The 9954-nt window shown below is 35.2% G+C and overlaps 1 protein-coding gene across 2 annotated transcripts; it reads left to right on the forward strand.

The window, feature by feature from the left end:
- Nucleotides 823-7028, forward strand: LOC107618193 (pumilio homolog 4). Of its 2 annotated transcripts, XM_016320181.2 has the most exons (12): nt 826-1031; nt 1279-1347; nt 1742-2410; nt 3132-3855; nt 3989-4574; nt 4656-4797; nt 4894-5001; nt 5352-5564; nt 5657-5767; nt 5935-6129; nt 6238-6412; nt 6494-7028. In XM_016320181.2, the coding sequence occupies exons 3-12, from the start codon at nt 1760-1762 to the stop codon at nt 6517-6519; spliced, it is 2931 nt and encodes a 976-aa protein (XP_016175667.1). In that variant the 5' UTR covers nt 826-1031; nt 1279-1347; nt 1742-1759; the 3' UTR covers nt 6520-7028. The 2 variants fall into 2 exon arrangements, with proteins under 2 accessions (XP_020966218.1, XP_016175667.1); XM_021110559.1 differs by lacking the exon at nt 5657-5767 and having other exon boundaries at nt 823-1031.

Raw genomic sequence — 9954 nt, forward strand, 5'->3', positions numbered from 1 at the left:
TGTTTTAAAATTATACTTTATTACATCAATTAAATCTTTGTTGAGAATAAAATGTTGGACCCACAATTTTTGTTAATAATCTTGTCATCGGAATCTCCACAAGTCTTCATTAGAAGTTGGAATAATCCTAATTCGTATAATATCCCATCTTTTTAAGCTAAGTATCTCATTATCACAAATCAATAACCAAATTTGTCGACATTACTATAACTATAAGGGTGAGCTTAGTATATGGTTATGAAAATGTGGGTGAGATTTAGGAGTTAGTTTTAGTGCAATAACCCGATATTTTAATAATGATGTACTTTTCTAATAAATTATTTTATGTGCAATTTTTGTTTATGACCAATATATAAGTTATTAATAANTACATAGAAATAGGATGAGTGATATATTTTAACAATATAATTTTTAGTATTTTTTAAAATTATGAGAGGTATATAAATATTCGATTTGTGTTTAAAAAATTAAAAAAATTTAAAGTATATAAATCGGACTGTCTGATTTGTGTACTTCAAATTTTTTTAATTTTTTAAACATAAATCGGACGATCCAATTTTTGTACTTTTTAACAATTAGATAGTCTGATTTATATTTCCTAAATTAAATCATCTCATATTTTAAAAAAAATATCGTAATAGATTACCATTAAAAAAAATACCATTGTTAATCTAATATTAAAAATAAAAATGTGCAATAAAAGCAGGGAAATCTGGTTGCCTTTTGAAGTATGAAGAATGTTGTATGATATGTTACATTACATCATGATATATGTAAACGCATCCATCCCATGCAGCACGTACCATCATTCATTCATTCATAGATTCATTCATTCATTCATTCATTACATAGCCATCTGATTTTGATCTCACTGAGGCCCACGCCATCTCTCTTTTCTATCTATCTATTCTGATTTCTGCATAACACAGAACAATTCCATCCTCTCCAAAATTCCTTCTTTTTCGGATACAACAAAAACAACACAACGATTCTTCCCAGCTTCCCCTCATTCCTCCACTCTCTTCAAAAGGGTAACTTTAATTGCTCTTTGATTCTTCAATCACCCAAAAAGTGTTCATTTTTATCAGAAAAATTTTATGGGGTTTATTTAATTTGTCTATTTGTTGTGAAATCTTTCGTGCTTTTTCGTTTCTTTTGCTTTCTCGGTTTAAATGTGAAAACTTTGTGTCTTGATTTGCGCCTGGATTGTTGCAAGTGGTTGTGATTTTCCTTTTTTTTTTCTTTTTATGATGGGGTTTTCTCTATTTTGTGTTTCAGAAAGGATCCAAAATTTTTGGGTTTTGTTTCTATTCATGTGAAGGTTCCTTTTGAGCTGCGGAGTCTAAGGTATGCCCATTCTCTCTCTCTCTCTCTCTCTCTCTCTCTCTGTAAATTGTGATTGAAGTTTGTTGATTGATTTTTTGCTCTTATGTATCTGAGGGTAAAAGGGGTAGTCAGAAAAATGAAGAGATAATATAGTGATTTGCGTCTGATGTAATTCTGAGCAACTTATGGTCGTATTTCAAGTTTGTTCTAGGCAGTATTTTAACTTTTGGAGGATATAATGAAATAGAATGACCCAAGATTCTTGCTTTTGTATGGTTTGTTTTTGTTCCCTACAACAATAAAGTGAATTCAGGCATGTGGATTGTGGTTTTTGTGGTTTTTTCTTAGTTATTAATTACTTTAATGGTTATTGTTTTGTGCAATTATAATTAACCGGTTTTGGTGTCACTTATAGGTGACTTCTAGTTTTGAGATGGACAGTGGGAATAAGGTAGATAATGGTTTTCAGCATTTGTTGAATGGGACTATCGAAGACACGCTGCAGAGTGAGTTGGAAAGGATACTGCAAGAGCAGCGCAATCAGCAGTTTATCAATCGAGAAAGGGATCTAAACATTTATCGAAGTGGAAGCGCACCCCCGACTGTAGAGGGATCATTAAGTGCTTTTGGTAGTCTAAGGAACTCTGATTTTGGGGCAATAAATAGTAGGAGTGGTAACAATAATGGGTTTTTGACTGAAGATGAGATTCGTTCGCATCCAGCGTATCTTTCTTATTATTACTCGCATGAGAGTATAAATCCTAGGTTACCTCCACCACTGTTGTCGAAAGAAGATTGGCGTGTTACACAAAGGTTTCAGGTTGGAGGATCTCCATATGATGGATTTGGGGATTGGAGGAAGAAGATGGTTGCAAATGGTGATAGTTCATCGCTGTTTTCGATGCAACCAGGATTTCCTGTGCAACAAGCAGAGAATGATTTGATGGAATTGAGGAAAGCCAGTTTGCAAAATTCCTCTAGGCAGGGTTCAGCTCAGTTGCTGGACCGCCATATGGATTTGGCTAGAATAGGGGCCGGAGCTGGTGTTGGTGGAAGGAGAACACCTATTGCTGATATTCTTCAGGTAATTGATTAATTCCAATCCCAATTGCATGTGTATTTTGGTTCTAGGTGAGACATTTTCAGTGCATTCGACTTTGAGGTGTCATTTTTACTTGCAACTATGATTCAGTTGCATAATTGGTCTTTACATGCTCTTGCCTTATCCTTCGATTTCTGACAATGGGCTTGTTTGGGTGAGCTTTTGAGAAAAGATCTTTTTTCGAGTTATCTTTCTTTAAAAGATCTTATAGAGAAGTAAAAGTAATTTTATGTTTGGATATCTCATGTAAAAAGGTCTTTTTATCTATCAATTATGTTTGGGTATAACAATATAAAAGTACTTTTTTTGTTTATTTATTACACGAAAAACATCTTTTTTTTAAGGAAAAACTCAAAAAAGATCTTTTAAAAAAAGATGTAAATTACAGCTTCTCAAAAAAGATCTTTTTTTTATTTTACTAGTGCTTTTACTTTTACTACTAGAAAATTGCCAAACACGTTAAAAAATAAAAAAAAGATCTTTTTTTAACAAAATAATGACGCCCAAACATACACAATATCCTTGACCTTCCAGTAAGGTGAAACTGTTTGTCACTTCCATAATTTATGGCTTGTGTTTGTGAGTGTTTTAAATTTTAATGTAAAGAAAAAAAAGAAGTGCTACGAAAAGCTGTGTTGCTATTTTTTAGTGTTCAATCATCAGCATTTTGTTATGCTTATAACTGAATTTAGTGTTTTACCAGGAAGGACTTGATCAACCTACTTCTTTGTCTAGCAATATGTCACGTGCAGTGAGTCACAATACATTTGGCGATATTTTGGATTCAAATGGCATTGTTGATCGTGAGTCTTTGGAGGGCTTGCGTTCTTCAGCTTCCACTCCTGGTTTGATTGGTCTTCAAACTCACGGTGTCAATGGTACTCATAGTTTTTCATCTGCTGTGGGTTCTTCTTTGTCTAGAGTTACAACCCCTGAACCACAGGTTATTGGGAGACCGCTTGGATCCGGTGTTCCTCCATTGGGTGGTAAAGTTTTCTCTGTTGAGAAAAGTGTTAATGGCTTGGGGACCCATATTGGTCATTCTTCTAGTATGACTGATATTGCCGATATAGCGTCTTCATTATCAGGGTTAAGTTTGTCTGCTGCTAGGCACGCGGAGCAAGAGAATCTTTTAAAAGCTAAGCTACAAATGGAAGTTGATAATCATTCCAATGTTCTGTTAAATGCACAGAACAATGTTAGTTTGGCCAGACATAATGGGCTAGTAGCAAACTTTAACACATTTGGTTCAAATGATCAAATCAATCTACTGAAAAAAACAGCTTCTTTTGCCAGTTTGCGCTCGAAAGTGCACTCTAGTGGAAATATGACAAGTTTGCCAAATATAGACTACACTGGCCATGTTACTGCCTCATATCCTGTAAACTCGAAATCAAATGCTGTATACAATAATCAACTTGAAACAGGTCTCTCTCTCTCTCTCTCTGTGTGTGTGTGTGTATGTGTGTGTGTGTGTGTGTGTGTGTGTTGAAATTTAATTTAAGCCGGTGTAATTTAGCCTTGTTAATTAGCATTAACAGTTCAGTGTTTCGGTTCCAGCTTTGAGGAGTTGCAGAGATGGACAAAGTTTAGAGGCACTGGCAAATCAGATTGGTGTTGACCTTCATTGTACAAATATGGATCCGCGCTTAATACAATGCTTGCAGCAAAGTTCTGATTACTCAATGCATGGGGTGAGTGGTTCCAGTGATCCTTCTCAAATGAGGAACTTTTCTGATACCTCAAATGGAGAATTAGAGGGATTTCGGAAAGCATATCTTGATTCACTTCTAGCTCAGCAAAAGCAACAATATGAACTCCCACTCCTGAGCAAATCCGGGCTTATGAATCCTAGGTTCTATGGCAGTCAGCCATATGGTATTGGGATGCCATATACAGGGAAACAGCTTGCAAGTTCCTCACTTACTTCCCTTGGATCTGGAAATCCATTGTTTGAGAATGAACGTTTATCTCGCTTGAATTCTATGATTAGAAGCTCAATGGGAGGTTCTAGTGGCTCATGGCCTGCTGATATTGGCAATAACATGGACGGAAGATTTCCTTCGTCCTTACTGGATGAGTTCAAGAACAACAAGGCTAGAACTTTTGAACTTCTAGACATTGTTGATCATGTGGTTCACTTTAGGTATGAATGTTGCACCTGAATTGTTGTTCCTAATCATATAACGCTCTGTTAGTCTGAATTATAATCTCTTACATAATGCAGTACCGATCAGTATGGCAGCCGATTTATTCAGCAGAAACTAGAAACAGCTTCGGTAGAGGAGAAGACCAAGATATTTCCCGAGATCATTCCTCATGCTCGTACCTTGATGACTGATGTCTTTGGAAATTACGTTATACAAAAAGTACAATTAACTTCTAATATTGAATATCGAGTACCGTCATGAATATGTTCCTTTGGTTTGGTTGTTCATTCTATTTTATCGTGCTTGACATTGCAGTTTTTCGAGCATGGTACGGAAGATCAAAGAAAGGAATTAGCCAGCCAGCTTACAGGTTATGTTTTACCTCTTAGCCTGCAAATGTATGGCTGCAGAGTGATTCAGAAGGTGCCTTTCAAGCCTTAAATTCTCATATTTCCTATTCATATGCTTTATCTAAGTCTAGTTTCCCCATTTTTTGTATAAGATATGTGCTGGTTCAATATTTCACATTGTCAAGTTGTATCACATCAATCTTACATGGTCCTTTGGTGTATAATTGGTAATCGCTATGATTTGAGAAGGAAGTTGAAGTTCCTATGTGGTTTGCAGTGAATATTGGTATTTATTGTTACATGGAAATAGTTTAAAGAACCGAGCCCCCAACCCGAACGGTTTCGTTCTGTTTATTGTTTGCTCTTTAGATGTGCCAGATAAATCAGTGTATTCTTTCAAATCTCAGCTAAATTTGTTAACAGGCCTTGGAGGTTGTTGATGTAGAGCAGCAGACTCAAATGGTTTCAGAACTCGACGGTGCAATAATGAAATGTGTACGGGATCAAAATGGAAACCACGTTATTCAGAAGTGTATAGAGTGTGTCCCTCAAGATAGAATTCAGTTTATTGTCTCATCTTTCTATGGTCAAGTTGTTGCACTTTCTACTCATCCCTACGGTTGCCGTGTTATTCAGGTCAGAAAATTGCACGTGGTATTTTATGTTTTATTGAGCTAGTGATGAGCTTTTCTATTTTATAATCGTATTGAACATGTGGATGTTAACAGAGGGTTCTAGAACATTGTGATGCTCTAAATACACAACAAATTATAATGGATGAAATCATGCAATCTGTATGCACTTTAGCACAGGATCAATATGGAAATTATGTTATTCAGGTACGAAGCATTCAACAATGTGTTTGTTCGATTAGAGATTATTTTGAATACACATCAGCAGGCTGTGTTGTTATCTTTTTGAGTACTTTATCTTATGCATATTACTTAATTGTTGTGTACTTTATCTTCATTTTGTTACTTCTAAATACCATGCTTCTCTCTTGAAGCATATCCTCGAACATGGTAAACCAGATGAAAGGACAGCTATTATTAGCAAGCTTGCAGGACAAATTGTTAAAATGAGTCAACAAAAGTTTGCTTCTAATGTTATTGAGAAGTGCTTGGCTTTCGGTAGTCCTGAAGAACGCCAGATTTTGGTGAATGAAATGCTTGGTAACTCTGATGAGAATGAGCCATTACAGGTTTGGCCCCTTTCATCTCATTAATTAAATCTATAAATAAATATGATAGAATTAAAATGATCAAATCAGAGGCACTTCCTGAGTTGGATTATGACAATGAAATCGCAGGCTATGATGAAGGATCCTTTTGGTAATTATGTTGTTCAAAAAGTGCTCGAGACTTGCGATGATCGAAGTCTTGAGCTGATTCTTTCTCGCATCAAGGTTCACTTAAATGCTCTGAAGCAGTATACCTACGGCAAGCACATAGTTTCCCGCGTGGAGAAGCTCATAACCACTGGAGGTAAAGAATTCAGTTACTACTTTTTGTGAATTGTTCAGGAAGCAATGGAATTTCTAATAATTCGATTGGCCTCATTTGCAGAAAGGCGCATAGGGTTGTTAGCCTAATCTACTAGCTCCTCCTCAAGCATCATAATTGAAGTCTTGATGACAAATCGTCCTCCTCCTCGCGCCACCACATAAATCCGTTGTACAGCTAACATGGATGTTAGCCTAATTTACTAGCTCCTCCTCAAGCATCATAATTGAAGTCTTGATAACAAATCGTCCTCCTCCTCGCGCCACCGCATAAATCCGTTGTACAGCTAACATGGATGTTAATATATCCCTAAGTTTTGATTAAGTATTGGAGGGACAATTGAATAAATTAATTTTTCTTACTATGGTTTGGTTTTGTTACTATTAACTCCATAAAGAGAGTTGAGTTAGGATGCAAAGATTAGGGTGATGGCAATGTGTCTTTTTTTTCTTTTCCAGTGTACATGAAAATCCATTGTTCTGTAAAGCAAATCAATGGTAAAAGATTCATTGCAATAACTGGAGTCTGTAGTTGAGACTCTCAACTTCAACTTTAAATGTGTAAATAATACTGCTTCTCGGCTGATATTGTCTTTTTATCTCTGGCTTCTGTCTTTTAACTGCATTTATTCATTTGTGTAATGTGTTTAGACTATGGATTTAAATTGTTCAGAGCTATAAATACAATAAATTAGGAGTAGAAAGTCTTAATGAAAGAAACATGAGTTTTCTAAATCTTAAATACATTCGTTGAGAGATCTAAATTTTTTAGGTCAAATTATTCTGGTAGTCTTTGTAATTTTTTTAAATTTGTAACTAGGACTTTACATTTAAAAATTTTTTATTTAGATTCCTACATCACTTTTTAGATTTGTAATTAGATCTTTTTTATCTTTAGCATATTTAAAACTAGTTAAATGTTTTTGGAATAACAATGAAACTTATAACTGTGTGAAGATCTCATTAAAATTTTTTATAAATTTGGTAAAATTATAGGTATTAACAGAATAATTTAATCAATTTTTTACTTGTGTTATTCTTTTAGCTCAAACCTTTGATGAGGTGCTTAACGTACTTTTGACAAAAATCTAAAGTTATTTGACCCAAAAGAAAAGTATTTTGTGTATGCATAAATATAAGTTTAGATCTATAAGGTAGCATTAGGAAGAGAGATTGAAACTGAAAGATTGAGACTGAAAAATAGATATTGAAATAAGTCTCAGTATTGTGTTTATTGTTTAGTATAAAGTGAGAGATAGAGATTGAAATAAAAATAAAGTTCTAATTTAATTTGCACAAAAGAATAAAGTTGAAATTAATTAATTCAAATGTGGTATTTTAAGTATAAAATGTTATTAAAGTTTTCGGAAAAGCTCTGCATACAAGCCCTAATGGCTTGTATGCTTTACAAGTTCATTAAACAATAAGATCAAAATACGCGCTGCTTCAGGTACGTTGATTACACGCGCTATATAACATCGCGCGTATATCTAACTACCAGATTTAAAATATTTCTTTCCCTTTTCGTTTTCGTTATTTTGAGATTTCGTTCTTCTTCTTCTCCCGCGTTTACCCTCCTTCTTCTCCATTGTTCTTTTCTTCTCCTTTTCTCACTAGCATCTTCTTCGTTTAGGTTACCTTTGTCTCTCTCTGCAACTCGAGCTTCGTTTTCTATTTTTGATTTGTTGTTTTCCGAAATCAAAGTTTGATCTCGTTTTGAAGATAATGGATCATTCAACCTCAGATTGTCATCTGAATGCAGGCGAAGTGGATTATGAGTCAGAATCTAACGAAGTCCCTGAGGTTTGATTTACATAGGATTAGTATGAAATTTCTTTCAGTAATTTGTATAGCATTGTGTAGTTGAAAAATTGCTGAACATTGACTGTGAAAGTAACACGTTTACCTGAATCTGTCGATTCAATGTATTAGTTGTGATTAATTACCTGGAATTTGTAGCAGACGTTCGGGTGTAGATCAATTCTTGTTTGGGTGTATTTTAGCTAGAAGTGTGGGTGTATCTACACTTTACTGGTTTTTTGTTATTTTAATTTACTTGTTGTTGTTCAGCTGTATTATAACAGACATGATTAGGTGTGTTTTTAGTTTTTGAGATGGTGTATATCTGCATGCTGTGTAGGGATACTGTGCCGTCACGCACTAAGCGTGTTAAGCTTCGAACAAGTAAGCCAAGTGTCACCGAGATACATACTGGAACGATGGAGCAAGAAGGTAAAGAGGCGACACACACACACATCAAGAGCAGCCACGACGAGCCACTAATGGAGCCAAGAAGCAAGAGGTTCGACCAATTGGTTTTTCGTTCGCAAAATATATGCGAATTTGCCTCCGAATCGGAGGAGCTGACTGCAATTTTGCACCATGTGTACGATAACGTCATGGCCGAGATGGAAGCATTAAAAGCCAAAAGGAAGGGGACATCTTCTTTATCCCACGAAGACGCCAACTTGGAATCCGTTAACGAGCTTCAAAGCCCGCCAAGGATTCGAACAAGAGGACGTCCAAAAAACAGGCTAGGTTCAAAGCTGGAGAAACAGATCGCAAATGCCACAAAGAAGAAGAAGACGAAAGTTTTAAGCGAGGTAAAAGTAATGTTCTTTAAATTTGTGGCGATTGAGTTTATTTTTCTAAAAATCAACAACAGTAGCAAGAGAACTTAGAACAAGAATGTAGAACGACGTAGAACTTAGAAGAATGACGTAGAACTTAGAACAGTGTGACAAAGAAGCAAGAATAATAGCACAGTAAACCCTAGAAGAACGACGTAGAAGAAAACTAAAATATACAGTAATCTTAATCAACTTACGTTGAGTGTTGTTGCTTCGTTTTCTCTTCAGATTCTTCACGGAGAGTTTGATGTTGTTTTGATGTAGGTTTCGAACAACGATTTGTATATTTTGAACTTTGATTTTTGCTCGAAAATGGGAGCGTTTCCTTGTTTTCGAAGTGTTTTGAGAAGTGGAAGAAGTGGAGGAAGTGGAAGAGTCTGCCATACGTAACTGTTTGTGTTGAGCGCGTGATTTTGACGCGCCATGTTATGGTTCCTTATGCGCGTGTCTTCGGTTTGGGCTGGGCCAACTTGGATGCTTGGATACTTGTATGTGTAGCAGGCCCGTAAAGTTTTTGTCTCTATCTTCAAAAATTTCAGTACCTTGTGTCCCTACTTTTTTGAGGTACTGAAATAATAGAGACTAAAATTTTAATACTAGTCTTTGGGACAATAAACATTATACTGAATCTCAGTCTCCTAATCTCTGTTTTAATACCTCAAAACAAACGCTACCTAACGGATAATATAAAGTTATAAACTTCAGTTCAAATACTAAAAAGATCTATTTATTAGAAAAACCTATTCAAGTAATATTTTAGATATGCATGCTTGGTTCTGCATTTGGCCTACTCATTGGGATCACAATATTCAAATACTTTCATTTTCATATTCAAATGTGAATGACTAGTTAGTCTTGGAAAAATATATAAATAAAATAAAAGATAAAATAAATG

The sequence above is a fragment of the Arachis ipaensis genome, chromosome B09 (assembly GCF_000816755.2).
Source record: "Arachis ipaensis cultivar K30076 chromosome B09, Araip1.1, whole genome shotgun sequence".
Lineage (NCBI taxonomy): Eukaryota > Viridiplantae > Streptophyta > Magnoliopsida > Fabales > Fabaceae > Arachis > Arachis ipaensis.

Excerpts from the sequence above, each read along its gene's own strand:
- LOC107618193 (XM_016320181.2), top strand. The coding sequence starts at position 1,760 with ATGGACAGTGGGAATAAGGTAGATAATGGTTTTCAGCATTTGTTGAAT. Across the intron at positions 4,575-4,655 it reads GATCATGTGGTTCACTTTAG|TACCGATCAGTATGGCAGCC; the intron begins GTATGAATGTTG and ends TACATAATGCAG. Across the intron at positions 5,565-5,656 it reads ACGGTTGCCGTGTTATTCAG|AGGGTTCTAGAACATTGTGA; the intron begins GTCAGAAAATTG and ends GGATGTTAACAG.